Here is a 23,295-nt window from a genome sequence, read left to right on the forward strand (position 1 = left end):
TTAAAATGTTTTCCAAACTCAAGAAGCTCACTAAAAGCAACTAAAATTGAGATGACCTCTTGTCATTTGGAATTGACAAGCCATTGCCTTCTGACCCTCATGGCACTTATTTGGAATTTAGATTACCTTATGCAAGGAGCTCTAATTATCATATAACCAAGAGTACTAAATCATCTAAGCTCGATGCTTCAAGACCATAGTGGAAGAAGTCCTCATCCCACTCCGGGCGATGCAGCCCTCCAGAATCCGGGTGATGTGCCGTGCTGTTTTGCCTCTGCTAGGTAGCCCAATGGCGGATGTTTTTGAGCTTTGTGTCACCTTGGCACACCGCAGGCGCATAACAGGTGCGCGGTGCAGACAGCCAACGGTCAAATTTCATTAATGTCCAGATAGGCTACAGCCAACCTGCGGGCTTAGGATCCATTTAAGTAAACTTTCTAGAATTGTATGACGCAAGGAACATAAGTAATTCAATAACTGTGTCTTGAGCACCGTCTTACACCTCTACAATAAAAAAAAAAAAAAAAAAACAGGAGCACAGGCTTCAGGAGAGGGAGCCCAATCGTTGGCTGGCGAGGTCTCAGTTTGGGGGAACAGTAGAGGCTTTCTGGGCGAGCACCAGACAAAGTACATAACGTGTCGGCCGTCATCTAAGACGGGGGGGGGGGGCGACGTGCCCCGGAAACTAGAACTCCCTGCCGCCTGGCGGTTGGGGGAATCAGGGACGCCTTCGGGCGGGGCCACGCCCACAGCGCCTCCGTAGCCTCGGGCGCGCCCAGGCTTCCGCGCCTGCGCACGACCGTCCACTCCGCCCCTCGCCCCGTGGCCCCCGCGACTGGAGCCCGGCATGGTTCTCTCTGAGCTGGCTGCGCGCCTCAACTGCGCCGAGTACAAGAACTGGGTGAAGGCGGGCCACTGCCTGCTACTGCTACGCGGCTGCTTGCAGGGCTTCGTCGGCCGCGAGGTGCTCGCTTTCCACCGCAGCCTGCTCGCCGCCGCCCCCGGCCTGGGGCCCCTCGCCGCCTGCCGCAGCGGCTCGCGGTGCAGCCCGCGCGCCCGCCAGGTGAGCACCCGGCCCGGGGTCTTGACCGTCGCCCCTCACCTCGTCCGCGGGCGCAGTGTCTCGTGCCCTCCCCGGAGCCGGGCCGACCGCTGTGCCTGGGGTTCAGACGCCCAGACGCCGCCCCTCCCTCCCGGGCCCCTCCTCACCGCCGCCCTCTGTAGTTTCAGCCTCAGTGTCAGGTGTGCGCAGAGTGGAAACGGGAGATTTTGAAACATCACACCAGCAGAAATGGAGACGTCCACTGGGGAAACTGCCGGCCGGTCCGCTGGCCGGTCGACGCCTGGGAGGTGGCCAAGGTAATCACCTGCGGTCGGGAGGGTAGGAGGAGTTGGCCTAGCAGGTAGGAGTTACCTGGAGCCCTGGGCGTCTGTTGGGTCTGTGTGGGAGCTGGGGCCCCATAAACAGATGCAGAGAGAGATTGGGCTTTTGATCTAGGGTGTAGTGTCTAGGCGGCTCAGGGCTGTTATGTCGGACCCAACGCAGCTTAGTGAAGTAGAAGATTTCAACAAGAGACGCTGGGGCAAGATGTAGAGCGAGCATCATGGGTACAGGCACAGAGGGAGAAGCAGGCAAGGCCTTTTGAGGGTAGGCTCCCTGAGTAGCTCACTTTGTAGGGTGCAATGAGGATGGCAGAATAAGCCAAGGGAAGTTGGGGCTAAGATAGAAAAGACCTTAAGTGCCTAGCTAAGGAGTAAAACTTTGGGGAGGTAGGGGTGGGGTAGGCAGCCAGATAAAAGGGGACTGTTCGGCCCGTTTTTAGATCTTGGCCATGTGACTTACTGGCTGGGCTGATTGAAGAACTTTTTTTGACTTTTTGATATTTGCCAGAAGCCCAGTAGGAGGGGGGGGGGGTCGAAGTAGCCTCCTAACACAAATTCACCTCTGGAGTCAGTCTACATGCTAGTTACCAGCAGGCACAGGCTTGGTGCCTGGGAAGCAGGGATCAGAATCTCCGCTCACCTGCTCAGTGGTGCACCATTGGGCCAGCCTCTGTTCCCTAACCTCAAAAATGAGGAAGTTGGACTATATCGGTGGCCCCCAGACTTTTGGCTATCGTGGTCCAGTAAACCCACCATACTCTCTCCCCCTCTTGTTTGTTGCTGCCATAGAATTGCCAGCTTCTGCTTTTCCTTAGAAAAGAAGAAAACTTAAAACTCTACCCTTTGCTATGACCGTCCCTCACCTGTTTGTTTTCTGTCACTGCTTTCATACCCTCAGAATCCTCTTGAAGCCCATGCCACCTGTTTCTGCCACTCTTTCCCTTCTTCATTGCTGTCACCTGCAGACCTAGTCCAACCACATGCGTATATTCTCTCTCCAAGCTGGACTCCCCGTTTGAACATCCTGTGATCCTCTCGACCTCAGCCTCCCACTTGCATGCTCACACCCAGACTGTGTCAGCACAGGGAGCTGCAGTGTCCAACGTCCTGCTTGCCCTCCGCGTACTTATTCAACCCGCCCCCCACCTCTGCCCCACCCCTCGTCCCTCTCCAACGTCCACAGCTCTGAGGATTTCCCAATCCCCAGCAGCCTCTGCCCTCCCAGCTTCCTTTGCTTCCTCAGCCAGCCCAGATTCCACAGTCCATCATTCTGTTCAGTCCCTTGCAGTTGTCTCGGTCTTCTTCCTCCTTTCTCTGCACTTGCCAGGCCCAGCTCCACCCCTGATGACACCACACCTGCTGCTCTGGGGAAGAATCTTTTGAGGGATCTTTCGCTTTCAGTTCTTGATCACGAGCCCAGCAGTCTGGCCCTGTCTCTCCGGAGGCTCCTGTTCCCGGAGACAACTGTTGCTGCCTCTCCTTCGCCGAGTTCCCACTCCTGTTCCCCCAAATGCAATCCCAGCTGCTAACCTTGCTCTCGCTTTCTTATCTTTTTACCAGACCTACCGACCTACCTCCATGTGCACCATCTTCTTCCTTCTGGTACAAAGGAGGAAGGGCGTCTCTCCTCTTACCGCCCTGTCCCTCCACTTGAGTGTTGGACCTTATCCTCTCCCACCTTGCCCAAGGACTTTGAGTCTCCACTCTTCCGACCTCCCAGCTTATTCCCATCACCATACAAATAGCCTTAGTACTGCCTTGGTTTATTCAATTTTTTTAAAAAAGAGATTCAGTATAGAGTTAATATATGACTTAGCAGTGCCACTCCTGGGTACATACCTGATGAAGTGGAAGCATGTGTCCCCACAAAAACCTGTGCACGAATGTTCATAGCCGTACTCTTCACAATAGCCAAGAGGTGGAAACAACACACATGTCCATCAACTGATTAATGAATAACCAAAATGTGGTCTGTCCATACAATGGGATATTATTTAGCCATAAAAAGGAATGAAGTACTGATACATGCTACAGTATTGCATGAACCTTGAAAACATTATGCTAAGTGAAAGAAGCCAGTCATATATTGTATGATTCCATTTATATGAAATGTCTAGAATAGCCAAATCTATAGAGGCAGAAAGTAGATTAGTGGTTGCCAGGGCCTGAAGGAGAGAGGGGGCAATAGCTAATGGGTAGAGGGTTTCTTTTTGGGGTGATGAAAATGTCCTAAAATTGTGATAGTTGTGCAACTCTGTGAATATACTGAAAACGACTAAACTGTAAATGCTTAATTTTTTTATTGAGGTGTAATTGACTGTAATGTTAATTTTAGGTATACAACATAATGATTAGATATTTATATACTTTGTGAAATGATCACAATAAGTCTAGTTAATGTCCACTACCATGTGTGGTTGCAATTTTTTTTTTCTTGTGATGAGAACTTTCAAGATCTACTCTCTTAGCAACTTTCAAATACTGCAGTACAGTATTATTAATTATAGTCACCATGCTGTGGATTACATCCCCAGGACTCATTTATTTTATAACTGGAAGTTGTACCTTTTGACCCCCTTCACCTATTTTGCCCACTCCCCCCCACCTCTGGCAACCACCAGCCTGTTCTCTGCATCTGCGAGCTCAGGTTTTTGTTTTAGGTTCCACGAATAAGTGAGATCATATGGTATTTGTCTTTCTCTGACTTATTTCACTTAGCATAAGCTCTCAATATCCATCCATGTCATCACAAAGAACTATGTACTTTATTTATTTAGCCGTATTATTACATTTTATTTTATTCATTGAAAATAAATAATTATCAATGAATCCTTTCTAGATTTTCTAGTTTCCCAAAGTTCCCTGTATTCACATTCTTTTTTTCACACACACACACACACACACACACACACACACACTGTATTTTATTTTTACAAGAGATAAATAAACTGACACCAAGCATTGTAAATGGATGACCACAACAAAAGCAACAATGACTGCAGTTACCAAACACGAAACACACTCATACTTTGTCATAATATTGACATTCAGTCCAGTAATCCTCCCCTGTAACAGCTCCTTTACTTTGCAGTGAAAATTGATTTGTATATTTTTTGCCTCTGAGCCCTTGTGGGATTTTTTTTTTAATTCAAACAGAAAGTCACAAAAATTATAATCATCCTCATCAGTTCACTCAGTCCCATGTAATTAATTTTTTTTTATCTTGATCTTTTGTTAGCACTTTTATGAATTCATCAGTTTTCCATTAGAGTTCTGAAAATGCTTATTCATTCAGTTCAGCAGTATGGTCAGTTACCAGAAACCTGTACTTGTCAGTCTTTTCCATGAAGAACTGTGTACTTTTTTTTTTTTGGTGGGGGTGGGTATGTGGGCCTCTCACTGTTGTGGCCTCTCCCGTTGCGGGGCACAGGCTCCGGACGCGCAGGCTCAGCGGCCATGGCTCACGGGCCCAGCCGCTCCGCGGCATGTGGGATCTTCCCGGACCGGGGCACAAACCCACGTCCCCTGCATCGGCAGGCGGACTCTCAACCACTGCGCCACCAGGGAAGCCCGAACTGTGTACTTTTTTTTTTTTTTTTTTTTTTTTTTTGCGGTATGCGGGCCTCTCACTGTTGTGGCCTCTCCCGTTGCGGAGCACAGGCTCCGGACGCGCAGGCCTAGCGGCCATGGCTCACGGGCCCAGCCGCTCCGCGGCATGTGGGATCTTCCCGGACCATGGCACGAACCCGTGTCCCCTGCATCGGCAGGCGGATTCTTAACCACTGCGCCACCAGGGAAGCCCCGAACTGTGTACTTTAAATGGGTGAGTTATATGGTATGTGAATTACATCTTAATAAAGCTTTTAAAAAAAAAAAATCAGTGAATACTTGGAAAATAAAATTTGAAAAGAAAGAAAAACTTCCTTCATCCATTCCGTCCAGCTGTCTCCCCATTTCTCTAACTGCCTCCCACGTACATACCCAGTAGAACTTCTCAAAAAGTGCTTTATGCCTTATTCTCTTTTCAGGGTTCATGCAGGTCCCGTTGACTCTTCAACCCACTACCCTCTGGCTTCTGCCCCGCCACTCCACTGCATGTCTTGTCAGGGGCACGCATGACCTTCAGTTCTCTGGCCTCGTCCTTCCTACCTCTCAGGTATTCGGCACTGCCGCACTGCCGGCCACTCTTCTTGAAACAGCCCTGGCTTTGTGACATCCTCACCTCCTGGGTTTCCTCCTGTCTCCCCGGCTCCTCCTTAGCCTCCTTCTGAGTGTCGGTTGGCCTTCCTCGGGCCTTTTCTGTCCCTCCCCACCCCGCCTTCTCCCCTGGTGATACTGCCCAGGCCCGTGGAGTAAAATATTTAATACTACGTTTCTGCTGATGGCTCCCAGATTTGTACCCCTAGCTCTGCACTCTTCTGCGCTCCGGAGGCCCATACCCAGCTGCTACTTGATGCCTCCACTTCATCACCTCCTGGGTACTTCGTCTTTACTTCTCAAGCAGGACTCTTCATCTCTTCCCGCCAGCCTGCGCCCATGCCCCACCACCAACTACCTACAATCATTCTTGCTTCATCTCTTTCCCCCCACCACCCCTCTTATTTGTACGTGCAAATTATTTTTGGAATCCTCCTCACCATCTCTACATCACAGCTCTCGCCCCCTCTCCTGCCAGCCTCCCACCTGGCCGCCTCTGCTGCTCTGCTCACCCCTGGTTGGTCCTTCACACAGCAGGATGTGCGGTCTTCATGTGGGAATCAGATCACTTTCTTCCTTTGCCCAAAACCCTTGGATGGCTTCCCGATGTCCTTAGAATAAACTCCAAACTCCTTGTCAAGGCCAGTAAGGCCCAGCATGTTCTGGCCCCTGTTTATTTCTCCAGCCTTGTCTCCTGCTACTCAGTGAAGAGACAGGAGGGGGTACTGAGAGGCAATAACGTGTGTTTCTCACCCTGTGCTTGTCACGTATGGAACCTGGCGGTAGGCGATACCATTTTAAGAAACAGCTTTCAGAGGCAAGGAGGTGGCAGAGCCTCTGTCGGCTTCTGGTTCTGAGGAAAGGAAAGAAGTACTAGAATAAAATCTTGACATGGGAGAGACAGGTTTATATTAGTGAGAAAATGCCAGACTGGACGTACCTTGTAATGGGAAAGAAAAACTGCTTGGTTTTGAGGCAACTAAGGCCCCTCCCACTTTGGATGTTCCTCTCAGCCACAGTTGGAATAAGCAGTGTTTCTTTTCTTCCTCTTTTTTTCCTCTATTTCATCAAATTCGTTTGCCTGTGATACATTAGTTACATTCTTTGTTAACATTTGTAACATCCATGATCTACTTTCAGCGGGTTGGCCAGAGACAGTGATGGTCTTGGCTACTGTATCTTTTGATAGGGGCCATTCAGTGTGTGTAGAATTCTTCTCAATTACGTCAGGCCGAGGTGTGTGATTCTACCACCATCAGGAACAGAGCCCTGACTCTCCTTGGGGGGTGTCGGCCCATACCACGTGCCTTTTTCAGAATAGCACCATGAGCAGCACTGTAGGAAGCAGCATGGTTGCTTGCCTATGGAAATGTGTTTGTTTTCAAGGGAGCAGGTCTCTTTATTTAGAGTTCTTTTTTTGCGAGTCATTTTTCATATGTCATCTCTTCTAGTCCCTTGGCAGGAATGTACTCTTGAGCTTGGTAGCTTGGTAAAGTTGTTGCCTTCAGATGTAAATTTGGAAATACTTCAGGAAAGAAATATGCCCAAGCCTTGCTATAACACCATTTCGGGGGTACACACCATAAAATGCTACAAAAGGCAAGACCATGCTAGAGTGAGGCCATTCTGTTGTATCTAGTATCTCAAACCCTGGGACCCCGTCTGTAATGCCTGTGTAGGTCCTGCTCACCTTGCACCATCAGCATAATAATTGCCAACATTTGTGGCCTGTGTATTAGCATGTGCCAAGCACCGTGCAGGTGCTTTACCCACATTAACTCATTTAATTCTTGAAACATCCTTCAAGGTAGATGAGGACAGTTAGCCCCCATTTACTGATGAGGAATCCGAGGATAGGTAACTTGCCCAAGGTCACACAGTTGACAAGTGGCAGAGCTGGGATTTGCACCTCAGCCCTGTCTCATTCCAAAGCCCAGACTCTTAACTTTCTACTACCATATTGAACTTTCTCGAGTAGTTTTAAAGTGTCCACTTGGGAGTAACTATTATTTTTAAATCTTCTTTAACAACTCAGCCACTGAAACTTCAGTAAGGAAAAGAAAAGGGTGCTTTCTACCCCTGCCTCCTGCTTATATGCCATTAAGAAAGGACAATTAGGTCAAGTGTATAAGTGTCTCTTAATTGCAAGTGGACAGATAGAGCAACTCTTCAGTTATTGCCCTGGGCCGAGGCTTGGCTGCTGCACTGTTTCCCAACTTGTGTTTTGGACTCATGAGGCTCTAACTTGAAACCTCAGTAAGAGAGTTTCAGTCATCATTTGGGGAACAGGCACATAACATTTGTCCCACTGGCCCCATATAGATAGGTGTCTCCTAGGGTTGGAGGAGACTCAGGTGCCCCTTGGGCCTCCCCTGCTGCAGGCCTTCATGCCCCGAGGACTGGCAGACAAAACAGGACCCGAGGAATGTGACGCAGTTGCTCTTCTAAGTCTCATCAACTCCTGTGATCACTTTGAGGTTGATCGAAAGAAAGTCACAGAGGTAAGAACTGTCAGATTGAAAAGCAGACAGAGTCGGTCGGGTGGGTACTATGAAGACCAGCTAGGAGCCGCACCCCGTGCTGCTAAAGCAGCCGTGTGGGCAGAGCTCACGGCTCTCCCCAGACAGTGGTGTGCGAAGGAGTTAGACTTTGGTCCACAGTTCTCGTCGCTGAGCAGGCGAGCAGGGCTCACGTCACATGCACCTTCTGTGATGTCCCAGAACCCCTGTGCGAATGCAGGTGGGAGACTGACCCTTCAACCCTCCCCTGTTGAACTTTTCCAACAACCTGCTGTTGCACTGTTTGCCACGAAATCGACGAGCCTCAAATTTCTCTTCCCTGTTCTGCCATGAACAGAAGCAAAGTAATCTTCCATATTAAAAAAAAAAACCACACATACAGAGTAATGCATCATTCTGTCCATTGGATGCCAGCATTTGAATCCTGCCCTTCTCAATCGTATTGGCTAAACAGTTGCAAGACCAATTTACCTAGAACTGAAGAAAATATAAACACTAATGGATAAACAGTGTCAGAACAGATCGCTACGCTTGTCAGACTTCCTCTGGGAGATTTAGACTATCTCCGTTTCACCAGAGAACAGCTCTGGCGCATTTGTTACTCTAAGGATCCTTGAAAAGGGTATATTAGCATACCTGGTTTATTTATAATATGTAGAGAAAATGCATGTATATTTTGCATGCTATGCCATATTTGGCATATTTGGCATGCTATGCCAGCAGCTGAAAGGACTGAGAATCCTTTATCATCAGCAGACTCAAAAACTATCACAGTATAAAATCAACCCCTTTGGTAGCTTTTAACTGAGAGTGTGGAAGACTTGGCATGAATTATATATTAAAAGATTTTTGCGTTGTCTGCTTCGGTCTTTGGGTATTCTCAGAGCCAGTAGCCGATAGTCTTGCTCTTTGGCAGGTTGTTTTAAGTTAGGGCATTTGGAGGATTGTGCGAGAGATACCCACCCAGCCACAAGATTTCAAGGACTAGCGACAGTTATAGGCTTGTTTGTATTTCTTACCCCAATTAATTTATTCAAGTGGCCGGGGGTTGAACATCCCCCTCGAGCCTTGACAGCACCTGCAGGCCACACACTTGTGGATTTTAGAATTAACAAGGCCTTTCAACAGTCTTTCTCTGGAACTACAAAATCTCAGTTTACCCCACTATTGGCCTTTGAAGGCTTTTCTCTTTTTTTGTCTTTCTATAGGTGATTAAGTGTCGTAACGAGATCATGCACTCTTCAGAGATGAAGGTATCTTCTGTGTGGCTTCGAGATTTTCAGATAAAGATCCAAAATTTTCTGAATGAATTTAAGAATATCCCAGAGATTGTGGCGGTATACTCCCGAATAGAACAGGTAAAAAAATCACGTTTAACAGTTCTGGCATAAAGAACTAAGGGGGAAAAAAAGGAACCACAGTCACTCATTTAGAATTTGAAGCTTATTAGATTTAAACAAAATTCTAGAATGTAAGCAGGGGAACAATATTGATATGAAGTCAGAATTGTGATTGGGCTGAGCATCTTTTCTGTGGTCACGGGATGTTATTAGAATGGATCCAGTCAACGATGTTAAATTACAAATTCTTTGAGTAACCGAGTAGAATATCTTTTTTTTTTTTTTTTTTTTTTTTTTTTTTGAATATCTTTTCAATTCAGTCAGTTCATATATTTGTTCGGTACCCCAACAGCTGTTGACATCTGACTGGGCTGTTTACATCCCTGAGGAAGATCAGCCAGATGGGTGTGACTATGAAACAGGAGTTTACCTGAGTGAGCACCAAGTAAACGAGATAGAAATGGAATTACTAAAGGAAAAACTTCAAGAGCTATATCTTCAAGCAAAAGGACAAGAGGTGTTGCCTGAAGAGGTAAAAAAAAAAAAAAAGCATTATATCCTCTGTATGAGTAAACAAAACAAAGGCAGGCACCAGGGAGGAAGAGTAGCACATTTAAACTTATTAACGGTTATGTTTCTGCTTTAAAAGTCAAATAATTTCCAGAAATGGATATCCTTTTGGCACAGATTACTGTTACCCTTAAACAAATGTTTTCACTCTATCAGCAAACATTTGGGTAGCTAATGTGTGCCACGGAGTGGAAGACCACAGGAAGGGCGACCACAGAATCCTGAACTGCAGGCCTCCCCCAGCCCCCGCGAGTCACTGCAGCTCAGAGGAGGGATTGCAGAAAAAGGCTTTGCTGAGAAGGCGCTGTTGAGCTGGGACTAAGAATCAAATCAGAGTTGGGCAAAATGGCAAGAGCAGAAGGGCATTCTTGGCAGAAGGCATTTGCCAAGACATGAAAGACTAGCCTGGGACCAGACAGTGACGAGGCGAGCGTAGGAGGGAGGTATGGTCGGATGTGAGGGTGGTCAGGTAGGTCGAAGCTGTATTTTGAAAGGTCTTCTATGCCTCACTAAGGGGTTTGGACCTTATTCCCAAAAAGCAGTTGGGAGCCAACAGAGGTTTTAAACCAAGAGAGAGTAAATGAATAGATCAGATAGGGCTTTTAGAAAGTGACATCTTAATGGCACTTGGAGGTTGGAGACGAGCCAGGAGGCTCTTGCAGTTGTGTGAGGGTGAGAGAAAGAGGACAGAAGCTAGAGGTGTGGGGGAGGAGCCGGGTGCTTGAGGCACTACTGGGGCCGAGCTGAGGGCTTGCAGTGGCTGGTTAGATTACTTGGGGCGTGGCTCGGGGCTGGTGGGAGGTGGCGAAGGAGGGGTTAAAGGATCGTCCAGGCTTCTAGCTCAGGACGCTGCAAGCTAATGATCGTCTCAAGTACAGGAGATATGAGTCCCCTTTGTTACATGCAAGATATTAAAAAAACTAACAGTAGTAGAATTATATTTTGGTAAGGTTCAGAAATAGCCCAGCACTTGCTGGATTAGAATTCCAGATTCCCAGGATGTCTTGGACAGATCATTTCGCCTCTCCATTCCACCTCGTCCGAGGAAAGTAGTTTTACTGGCTACCTCGTGAAACACAGCGTGTTGTAATACAAAGTGTGTATTTCATTTTTTAGGCCTTGCTCCGTACTGGTCCATATGCCTATGTTAACTCTTCTGACCTTGACCCAGGTGCTTCACTCAGCTTGATGAGCTCCTTTAGCACAGGGACTGGGTACCAGTGGTTTTGGGGTGCACCCACCCTGGCACACCATAGGTATTTAAAGTGACGAATAAGGCTGTTAAAGCTGTTTTCTAAATCCATCTGTTTCATCTGGCTTTATTATTTTTTTTAATTTTCAAAAAGTATTTATTTGTTTGGCTGCATTGGGTCTTAGTTGCAGCGTGTGGGCTCTTTTAGTTGCGGCATGTGGGATCTAGTTCCCTGACCAGGGAGCGAACCCAGGCCCCCTGCATTGGGAGTGTGGAGTCTTAGCCACTGGACCTCCAGGGAAGTCCCTCGTCTGGCTTTACTTTAAAATGTCATTAGAACCATCCCCAGTTTTCTTTCCACTGCTTCTTTTAAAAGCAGAGTCAGACAGCAGAGGAAAACCGGGGGATCAGGCTCACGGTCCCTGAGTCGTCAGAAATTCTCTCTTTCTTGAAGGAGCCGCAGTCCCTGAGTCGTCAGAAATTCTCTCCTCTTTCTTGAAGGAGCCACAGTTCTTTTCCTGTTTGTGTAACAAAGAGCAAAATGTATCAGTAGCAACACACTGAAACCAGGAGTCTCTGCAAGTTGGGAGCGGGAAGGGACCCGGGTAATACCCTGCTTTATAGCAACCCTAAGGGGCAGGTGCTGATGGGCTCAAGGCCTCACGGCTGAGGTATGAGGGCTGGCCCGGGGGTCTTCCTGCTCTGGCCCTGGGCCTGCCTTCCCACGTGCCATGCAGCGGCTCTCATGTCACTGAGCAGCTAGCAATTGTAAATTTCGACCCTTCATTATCTCTGTTTTACAGAGAGGAAATTGGGGTTAATTGGCTTGTCCTCTGGGTCCCAAAGTCTCTAGATAAAGGTGATAAATTCTCGTTTTTCATGCTTTCTGTTCAGTGGACCGTGGCATTTCTCTTGATATTTCAATTGATCAAAATGTAAGTTCGGATTGATTGGCACGTTATCTCTGAGAAGCTAAAGGATGGCTTTCCACGATGTGTGGAACAGACCTCTTTTGAAAGTTCAGCACCAAATACGATTATTCATGTTCTTTTGGGTTAGTCTCCAAAGTCAGAGGATTTGGTAAACCAAATTTCAGTGACTCTAAAACACTGTGAATTGCAAGACATACCATTAATTCAGTCACTTGTAAGAAAAAAAAAAATGCTGCCAATTTACTGTAAGACACTATCAATGGTAAGGTGCATTCTCATTCGAGATGTTAAAATATGAAAAAAAATGTGCAATTAGGAATCAAGAAATGCAGTGGTTGTATTATGACCACGGCACTTTTTTTGTGAATGTTTAGCAAGACCTGTTTCTGGTGTTCATTAAAACAGCAGGGCTCGGGTTGGAAAGCCAAGTTGAGAAGAAAGGGTTAATGGTAGTGATTTAGTGCGACAGTCCCCCCAAAGGCATCAAGGAGCACGGGAGTGAGTGCCAGGGACCACAAAGCAGAGAGCTCATCATCTCCATTCTTTTCTGTCCGATTGGCGAGCCTTAATGATAAATAACATTATAAAAGGGGGCTCCCATTAAAACACACTGTGCAAAAAAAAAAACAAAACACACTGTGCATGCATAACTATGATTGTAAAATGTGGTCCGCCTCAGAGCCAAATGGGAGCAGCTGCTGCCACCCAAGAGCCCTTCACATACACCTGCCGGCGCTCGGTGCTCTGTTAGGATCTGGGGGGTTCAAAATTCAGCCAAAGAACGTTGAGTGCAGTAAGTGGCTAAAAAACATGCAGAGAACTTGCACATTCTTTAAAATCATTACTGACTTCTTAAACCCTGGTCAAGGGGGCCGCTTTCAGGGGGAAACTCAGGGAGAAAGTGACAGAATGCAGTCGAGGCAGGCAGGGAAAGGATGGAAGTGACACTCCATTGGTTATAGCCCAGATTTATTTCATGAGTGAGTGCCTACTATTTGCCAGGCACAGTTCTAGAAGCTTGGCGTGCATCAGTGAACAAAACAGATGGTAAACAGTCAGCATAATAAGTAATGATGGGGCGAGTTAGAAGGAGGAGGGCTGTGTGGAGCAGAGTGTGGGGATCAGGAGTGGCCGAATGGGGCTGGGGGTTGAGTTGCGCGGGGTGGCCAGGGAGGCCCCATTGGGAAGCTGAGGCTTAGCAATACCTCGGAGGAGGTGCGGAGCAGCCGTGTGTGCTTCTGGAGGAGGAGCATTCAGGCGGAGGGCAGGGCAAGCTAAGCAGGGTGGCTGGAGTGCGGTGAGGAGCTGAGAGAAGGGAAGCCTTGTGGGCCGTTGGGAGGATCCAGGCTCTTCCTCCCGAGAAGGCAGCTGCACTGAGTTCTGAACAGCAGAACGATGAAGGGAGCACGCTGGCCGCCGTGTGTGAAGGATGCAGGGCCAGGGGCCAAAGATGGAAGCGGGGAGACATTAGGAAGCTGCCGCAGGTACCAGGCCAGAGAGGTGGTGGTTCAGACCAGGGTGGAAGGGTGAAGAGTAGACGTGGTGAGAAGGCGGGCACGTGTGGTGTGTGAGAGAAGGAAAGGTGTCAAAGACAAGTCCAGGGGTTTTGGCTTAAGTGCCTGGGAGTATGGAGGTGCTAAGCATCTTTTGCCTAGAACAGCACCTGCCTGGCACATGGTAGACTCTCGGTACACTTTTGTTAAATGATTGTCGGAAGGGAGGAATGTACCAGACATGATGCTAGGTGCTTTTAGTAGATTATTTCTAATCCTCACAGGAATGCTTGGTGGCGTTGGTATCATCATCCTATATTTGCATATATGGAAGTAAGCTCAGAGAGGTCAAGTGTCTTGCCCAAAGTCACACAGCTAGTTAAGTGGCAAAGCTGGGCTTCAGTATCCAAGTCTGTCTGACTACTTTTCTAGCCCTTTGTTTTGCCACCTTTACTTCCTTTTCCCATCTAACATATAAACGTGCATAAGCCTTCCCCATTCTTTTTTTTTTTTTTGCGCTACGCGGGCCTCTCCCTGTTGTGGCCTCTCCCGTTGCGGAGCACAGGCTCCGGACGCGCAGGCTCAGCGGCCATGGCTCACGGGCCCAGCCGCTCTGCGGTATGTGGGATCTTCTCAGACTGGGGCACGAGCCTGTATCCCCTGCATCGGCAGGCGGACTCTCAACCACTGCGCCACCAGGGAAGCCCAAGCCTTCCCCATTCTTAATAATTTTTTAAAAAAATTCCTTTTGACTCTTTCTCCTCCCCCCAAGCTAAAATAATCACCCCTCTTGAGCACATTTCAAGAGCAGAGAGGGTCGGGAGGTGACAGCACAAAGGATCATAGCTCCCAAGTCATCAAATGAGAAGATCTATGGGAAGGGAGGACCCCATTCCATCTTGGAGGGTATGTGTGGTGCACAGACCAGGCTGGCATGGTCTCAGGCATTTGATGGGAACCAAGGAATGAGAAGAACCCTGGGGTGCATCTAGAGCACCCGGCACAGGCAATGAGTGCTAACAGTGCAGTACCCACAATTACTAATGTACACTGTGAATTATGTCATTGATGTAATCTTCATTTCACGTTTTTATGGTTTCCAGATTTATTATTTAAAGCCCAGGTATCTTTCAGGAGCTGTAGGCTTGTTTCTAGCCATGTAATAAACAGCTCCAGCTGAAGGGCACATCCCCCTCTACTTAGTAACCTATCTGAAGACCTCTGGTCATCCTCAGCTCCACCCTGGCCCTCCCTGTTCCCTGTTCATCCTGGGCACAAGCCCTAGCCTAGCCCTCCCTCCCATCCCTGGCAGCCATCGTTCTGCAACCGACCATCTCATTCGCTGGCATCACAATAACCCGGTGCCTGCTTAGGTTCTGCCCTAGCCCTACTGCACCAGAGTCAATTGTGTACATCTCTAAAGTTTAAGAACCACCACTCTGCTAAGAGTAGGGTACTACATCACTTTCCTTCGTTATTTGTCGATCATCTTGACTGAGCTTGGAATTGGGGCTCCCTCATTTTAAACAATTCACACCCCAAAATATTAATAACTCTCTTCTTTGTAATAAGCACAGTGGCCAGTGAGGGTATCTTCGGATAAGCCGAGTGAAAACACTTCCATGGTACTATTCTAAGAATACATGCTTTTATTAGTTTAAATGTCAGGAAGTATGTTACTGGTGGGAGTTTAAATTGGTATAACCTCTAGAGATGACAGTTTTGGCAAAATCTATTAACATTAAAACAGAAAACTCTATCAATTAAAACTGCATTCCACTCCTAAAAACAGATCCTACAAATAGCCTGTCACTTTATGCAAAGTGACACGTCCCAGGTTAGTTACTGCAGCAGTATTTCTCTTAGCAGAAGGTTTGAAATAATATGTTAATATATGAGACATCCGGGCTTCCCTGGTGGCGCAGTGGTTGAGAGTCCGCCTGCCAATGCAGGGGACACGGGTTCGTGCCCCGGTCTGGGAAGATCCCACATGCCGTGGAGCGGCTGGGCCCGTGAGCCATGGCCACTGAGCCTGCGTGTCCGGAGCCTGTGCTCCGCAACGGGAGAGGCCACAGCAGTGAGAGGTCCGCGTACAGCAAAAAAAAAAAAAAAAAAAAAAAAAAAAGATATATATATATATATATATATATATATATATATATATATATATATGACATCCATAACTGAAAAACTATTCAGCCATTAAAAAAAATGATGAGGCCACTCTTTATAATCTGATATAGAAAAAAATCAGTTGAAGAACAATGTCTAATATGCTGCCGTTTGTGTTTTTTAAAATGTGCCAATTATGTCTCAATAAAGCTGAAATTTTAAAAAGGTATGCACATATATACATATATACTCACGTGTAAATGCATGGACTATCTCTGGAAGAGACACAGGAAACTTCATTGTGGTCACCTTTAAGAGGAGCTGAGTGGCTGGGGACAGGATGTGGAAGAGGACCAACTTTTTATGTTGTACCCTGTGTTCATCTTGAATTTTGTACCAGTATATATTTATTACTAGTAAATATGTATGTATATTTTATAAATATTGAATAGTAATAAATGTACATATGTATACATATTTACTAGTAATAAATGTGTATAAAATTCAAAATGAAAGCATTATATGTGTGAGTGTATACATTTGTATGTATGTGTGTATATATACATATGTATGTGTAAATGTATTTAATCATAATAAATGGGTACCAAATTCAAAATGAAAGGGCTTTATTTTTATATATACATATATGTGTATGTGTATGTATACGTATGTGCGTATATATGTGTATACACACACACACATATAGATATAGACATATAGCCCTTTTGTACAAATGCAGGAAATTTTACAGCAAAAATAAATCATCTTTTAAAATTTTTTTCCAGTTTTATTGAGATATAACTGACATACAGCACTGTATAAGTTTAAGATATACAGCATAATGATTTGATGTACATGTATCGTGAAATGAATACCACAATAAGTTTAGTTAATGTCTGTCATCTTGTATAGATACCAAAAAAAGGAAATTAATGTTTTTTACCTTGTGATAAGAATGCTTAAGATTTACTCACTTAACAGCTTTCAAATATACCATACAGCAGTGTTAACTATTGTCATTGTGTTGTACATTACATCTCTAGTACTTATTTATCTTGTAAACTGGAAATTTGTACCTTTTGACCACCTTCATCCAATTCCCTATTCCCACCTCTGGTAACTGCAAATTTGATCTCTTTTTATATGAGTTTATTTTTTTGTTTTTGTTTTAGAGTCCACGTATAAGTGAGATCATACAGTATCGATCTCTCTCTGTTTGACTTAACTTAGCATAACACCCTCTGGGTCCATCCATGTTGTCTCGAATGGTAGGATTTTCGTCTTTTTTATGGCCAAGTAATATTCCATTGTATATATATATACCACATCTTCTTTACCCATTCATCTGTTGATGGACCCTCACATTGTTTCGTTGTCTTAGCTATTGTGAATAATGCTGCTAATTAACATGGAGATGCAGATATCTCTTCAGCATGGTGTTTTTGTTTTCTTCAGATATATTCCCAGAAGTAGAATTTCTAGATCACCTGATAGTTCCTTTTTTAAGTTTTTGAGGATCCTCCATACTGTTTTCCAGAGTGGCTACACCAATTTACATTCCCACCAGCAGTGTACAAGGGTTCCTTTTCTCCACATCCTCGCCAACATTTGTTAACCTTTTGATGATGACTGTTCTTTTTATTTGGCTGTGCCACATGGCTTGTGGGATCTTAGTTCCCCGACCAGGGATTGAACCTGGGCCCTTGGCAGTGAGAGCACGGAGTCCTAACCACTGTACCGCCAGGGGATTCTCGGTGATGACCATTCTAACAGGTGTGAGGCAATACCTCATTGTGGTTTTAATTTTCATTTCTCTGATGATTAATGATGTTGAGCATTTTTTCATATATCTGTTGGCCATTTGTATGTCTTCTTTGGGAAAATGTCTATTCAGGTCCTTTGCCCATTTTTTAATTGGGTTGTCTGGTTTTTTTGTTATTGAATTGTGTGAGTTCTTTATATGTGTGTGTGTGTGTATAATTTTTTTTTTTGGCTGCATTGGGTCTTTGTTGCTGCACACAGGCTTTCTCTAGTCGTGGCGAGCGAGGGCTACTCTTCCTCGCGGTGCACGGGCTTCTCACTGCAGTGGCTTCTCTTGTTGCGGGGCATGGGCCCTAGAGCGCAGGCTCAGTAGTTGTGGAGCACGGGCCCAGTTGCCCCGCGGCATTTGGGATCTTCCCAGACCAGGGATCAAACCCGTGTCCCTTGCACTGGCAGGTGGATTCTTAACCACGGTGCCACCAGGGAAGTCCCTCTTTATATGTTTTGGATATTAACCCCTAAAAGCAAAAAATTTTAAGGAGACAAGCAAACACTCCCTTGTGTGGCCCCAGTACCAGCTATTGGTAGACACATGAACAGGAGCCAGTCTTGGAGCTAGTAAGTTTTTCATCTGAATTTCAAGTCTGCTATAAAATTATCTAAGCTGTGCATTGTATGGTTTCTTCTTACAGATCTTAAATCAACTGGAAGTGGTGAAAGAATTTCTGAGAAACAACGAGGATCTTAGAAATGGTCTTACAGAAGATATGCAGAAGCTAGACAGCCTCCATCAACAGCCTCAAAAACTGGATTCGAAGGAACCTAGGGCACAGACACCTGAAGGGAAGGCCTGAAGTGAGTTTAAGCATATGATGGTAAATAAGGACAAAATAGCCTCATCTCTTTAATGTCTGTTCTTTTTAGGTAAGGCCATAACACACATAGTCTCATCTGAAGTTTCCCTATGTCTTTATTATTTGGAAAGAAAGGACACGGAGCTTTGTGCTCTTTCTAATTGATGGTTCTCACATCTGTGAACTAGTTCAAGATAAACTCCCTGTCAGCTTTGTTTAGTCAAGTATACCTGAAGTCATTGGTCTAGTCTTAAATGAATCAACTTTATGACATAATCAAGAAGCATTTCAGCCCTAAAGTGATGCCAGTGATGCCTCACTCTTAGCCGTGGCATGAATAATAGCAATTTGTTAATTTTCATAAGAAAAACTTGTTGGAACTTCCCTGGTGGTCCAGCGGTTAAGACTCCGCGCTCCCAATGCAGGGGGCCCGGGTTCGATCCCTGGTCAGGGAACTAGGTCCCGCATGCCACAACTAAGACCCAGTGCAGCCAAATAAATAAATTAATTAATTAATTTTAAAAAATACTTGTTAAATTAACTATCTTCAGTATTTTACTTTTTTTCCTCAAATGAAGAAAATTAAATATTTTCTTTTATTTTAGGTTGATCTTCAACAAAAATAAGGCATGTTCTGTGAAAGTCAGCCGGGCTTCCATCTCAGCCGTCCTTTTCTGTGCAAAAGGGAAAACTTACCCAAGTACTCCACTCAAACAAAAAGGAATTTGTGTCATCTTTTCCTGGACTTTCCTTTAACTCTTTGGGAGTTTTGTGGTTTTTTTTTTTTTTTTTTTTTTTTTTTTTGACATTCCTAAGCTTGGTGTTATGTGATCTGTACCAGCCAAAAAATATTGGATACTCTTGTGCCAAACTTGCTGTCATCCAGGCTTTTCTGTTTGTTTTTTGGGTTTTGTTTTTGGTTTTGTTTTGCTGTTTAAAAGGTGAGATTCTTTTCTGGTCCTAAAACTCTAACTGCTTAAACAGTAAAGGCTGTGTTCGGCCAGGCCTGTGTGAAGGGCCACACAGAGTTCTCTGCCCACTGGCACGCAAGTTCTCTGCCCACACCCTTGCCTGAAAGTCTCATTCATGAGGATGCCCAAGGGTGGGCTGTGATGTACATGTTGAGATATAAATCCTTTTTCCCAGCAGGCAAGGAAAAAATGTGCCTGAAAGGCCATTTTCTAGCCATTTCCAGTTAGTACAGAACTGTTACTACCTGTTTCTGGTAGCTTGAGGCAGTAGGACAAAGAGGTGAGCTGGAGAACACAGTAACTTGACTGACCAAAGCAGGGGGAGGGCCCAGGCCAGCATCACAAGCAGGGATGTCCGGGAAAGTTTTGAGGTTGCTGGCTTGTTTATGGCACTCTTAAGAAAAGTCAGCCTTGGTGGCAGTCACAGCTCTTCCGGTTCAGTTATAACCTGAGTGCTCCGAGCATAAGGCCTGGCCCTTGCATGCTCAATGAATATTCATTAACTGAAGGGTCAACTGATAGCTTAGAGGTATTCATAGATGCAAATGTTAGTTACTGTTAACTAAGCCTTGTCCTTTGTTATGAGATTGAGGAATGAAATTTTAATATTCTTATGGAAGTTCAAAGACATCCTTTTCTTTCAGCAAATTCACAAATTCATTCATACTTCCTTATTCCTTTTACCCAAAAAGTCATACACTTTTGACTTTGTCCTGTTTGTTTCCTAAACTGCAAAACCCCTGTCCCATTGTATGCAGTAGTCTGTGGGATCAGCTTTACCCTCACCTTCCCTACCTCTGCTCATTTCCAAAGCCAGCAGTACTGAACTGGGCCTTGTCGCCCCTGGACCTTGAGGGACAGAATTGCCACATTCCCCACTGCCTGGAGGAAGTGCTTTCCGTTTTGAGCCCAGGTGAAGCCCTGCTCCTTTGCTTACTCAGCTGCCAAACAAGGATGTGATTTTTAGAGAATGGGGTTGGGGAGATGTATTTTTACCCTGAAATGCATTTAATGTAGTTCTGTAAAACCTGGATGAATGCAAATATGCCTGTGACTTCCTGCTTTCATCTTTCCTGCTACTGTTTGGTCTTTAATCTTACATTTTGTTTCTCCCTTCATTTCATGGAGTTCCTTTAGAAGACTTCAATAGTAAAGTAACAATTTTCTTTCATCTTGCAACTTCCCGCAAACTAAGAAACTCCATGAAATATTTCCTAGTTTCTACATGTAAGATAACAAAACTTGGGATCAAATTAAATCTTGATTCACTAATCAATTTAAGATCTGATTTCTCACCTTAGGAACTTTGGATTATGAACACTTTCATTTCATAACTCTTGTAGCTATTTAGCTTTTCCTTATCTACCCAAGAAACGTTTTATCAAGTATCAACCACATGCCAGGCACTGAAGTTGATGCAAATGGAGGATATGTAAGGTATGGACAGTGGTATGTGAGCTGTCATCTTACTGGATTTATTGTCTGCTCTGATGAATTAAAGATACTGTTCAGGGAATTCCCTGGCGGTCCAGTGATTAGGACTCAGCACTGTCACTCAACTTCTGGGGCCTGGGTTCGATCCCTGGTCGGGGAACTAAGATCCCACAAGGTGGGAGGTGCGGCCAAAAAAAAAAAGAAGATATTGTTCAGAAAACATTATTCTGGCAACATGTAATTACATTAAAATTGAAACGAAGATAGGAAGACATGCCTGGAGGGGGCTTTAAAGCAAACATAGCTTTAAAGCAAACACAGCTTTAAGACTTTCATGTTTGTGCAGTGGTTAAGAATCCGCCTGCCAATGCAGGGGACACGGGTTCAAGCCCTGGTCCGGGAAGATCCCACATGCCGCAGAGCAACTAAGCACATGCGCCACAACTACTGAGCCTGCGCTCTAGAGCCCACAAGCCACAACTAGTGAGCCCGCATGCCACAACTACTGAAGCCTGAGCACCTAGAGCCCATGCTTCACAAAAGGAGAAGCCACTGCAATGAGAAGCCTGCACACCACAGCAAAGAGTAGCCCCTGCTCGCTGCAACTAGAGAAAAGCCCGCGTGCAGCGACGAAGACCCAGTACAGCCAAAAATATAATAAATAAATAAATTTATTTTTTTAAAAAAAAACTATAATTAAAAAAAATAGCAAACATAGCTTTAAAGGTTGATCCAGGGACATCAACCCTGTGGGTCTCTCTTCTACAGATCTGTGCACGTGGGCACAGGGCATGAACAAAGGGGTGTTCACAGCAGCCTTGGCAGGCAGCCATCGAGAGAGAACTGGTTAAATAGTCACAGCACATCCATGCTACCAAGTATTATGCAACTGTTAAAAAGAAGGCTGCAATGCCATGATAGGGTGTGACGTGTAAAATATTAGATAGAAAGGCAGAATGTCTAACAATGCATAGCATGCTATAAGACTATGGTATTTTCAAATAACAGAGGTCTGAAAAGTTGTGTACTTTTCCCAAGTTTTTTGCCATGTTACCGCTGCCAAAGGAATTGGGGTCAAATTTGGCTTTTCTATTTTTTGCACACTCGCAGGTGAAATTTTTACAACAAAGCTGCACTCCTGTAGTTTGAAAACTTTTCATTCAAATTTTGAATTTCAAAATAATAGACATAAATTCAAACTGCAAGACGTGTCACGTTTCCTGGAATATATTGTAGCCTCCATTTTTGCGGGGGTCAGCTCCACCTCCAGGGGCACTCGTGAGTTATCAGGGTCAGGAGAGGCCCAGGAAGTGGTTTCCTTCCCACACAGGGCTTCATCATCTCTAAGTGCCTTGGTTTCGTCCAGCAATGTGATTTGTTCCCAGCCTCTCCCTGAGACACAGTATGATGTTCATAATTTTGAAAGAATTAGAGGAGAAAAATGGTTGTAGCATTAGAGTTGCAAAGATAAGGCAGTTCGTTGGATTTTAGCCTGGGCTTTGCCAGGAAGGTCAGAGGACCTAAAGAGAAAGACGTTACTTATTAAACTCGATATAAAACCCAAATTCTGGGAAGTAACAAAAGTGTGTCAATAACAAAATCTTTTGAAAAAATAGCTCTGCCTATTCGGAAAATGTTTTTGGCTTCATAAAGCAGTGGTAGAGACCTGTAGACAGTTTAAGTTAAATTGCCAAGACCAGAAAGAATTATGTTTGAGAGTTTGGGGAGATTATGAAATGATTATTACCCTAATGATTTGAAGGGTGTGTTTTTATTAAAGTATTAATCACTTACATGGCTTTAAACACTAATATCCTAGGCAACAAAGGGTTAGAGCTCTTAGCTGGGTGGGCATACTACAAATTAGATTCTGTAAGTGGAGCATTGCATTAGAATGGAGGTGTTGCAATCTTTTGAATATTTGCTCTAATCGTTTTTCCCTCTAAATTATAAATGTAGAGTAACAGGAAATTATCAGCAGGGATTACCTATTTTCCTTACCAGGTTAATTAGAAAGCTACCTGCTCTGATATGTCTTCAACAGACAGTGGCCTTTTACTGAAATATAATAGTCAAATTACAAAATACATTTTGTAAAACAAATCTAAAAATGCATTAATTTCCACTCATGTAAGAGCAAAGGGGGAAAATCCTTTAAAATTTTAATAAAAATCTCGATACAAGGTTATGATTCATTTCAGAACTTTCAGAACTGCTTTTTATTATCATATGATAGTCTGAACTATCTAAAATATTATGAGCTAGCACCTATCTTTCAGAGACTTCTTTCCTGCTTCACAAACCCATCCTCTATAATATATGCATGTTTGTAATGACCACAAAACTGTAAACTGAGCATCTTGTGACATCTCTTGGGGAAGGTGGGCCATGACCCATCATGACCATCATGACCTTACATGATTTATTACTTTCTACTGAGTTTCAGGAAGGCAGGAGAGTTTTTATTTCAGAGCCACGTGTGGTAGCCAGTCTCCAATATGGCCCCCAATGATCCCTGCCTCCTGCGATTCCCACCC

General features: G+C 44.9%; 1 protein-coding gene across 1 annotated transcript; it reads left to right on the top strand.

Moving 5' to 3' along the window:
• Nucleotides 1–793: 793 nt before the first annotated feature.
• CXHXorf38 (chromosome X CXorf38 homolog) lies at nucleotides 794–22,939 on the top strand. Its single transcript, XM_059050730.2, has 7 exons — nucleotides 794–1,063; nucleotides 1,225–1,359; nucleotides 7,962–8,081; nucleotides 9,308–9,457; nucleotides 9,792–9,971; nucleotides 18,192–18,354; nucleotides 18,959–22,939. The coding sequence occupies exons 1-6, from the start codon at nucleotides 848–850 to the stop codon at nucleotides 18,351–18,353; spliced, it is 963 nt and encodes a 320-aa protein (XP_058906713.1). The 5' UTR covers nucleotides 794–847; the 3' UTR covers nucleotide 18,354; nucleotides 18,959–22,939.
• Nucleotides 22,940–23,295: the final 356 nt, after the last annotated feature.

The sequence above is a fragment of the Kogia breviceps genome, chromosome X (genome assembly GCF_026419965.1).
Source record: "Kogia breviceps isolate mKogBre1 chromosome X, mKogBre1 haplotype 1, whole genome shotgun sequence".
In the NCBI taxonomy this organism is placed as follows: Eukaryota; Metazoa; Chordata; class Mammalia; order Artiodactyla; family Physeteridae; genus Kogia; species Kogia breviceps.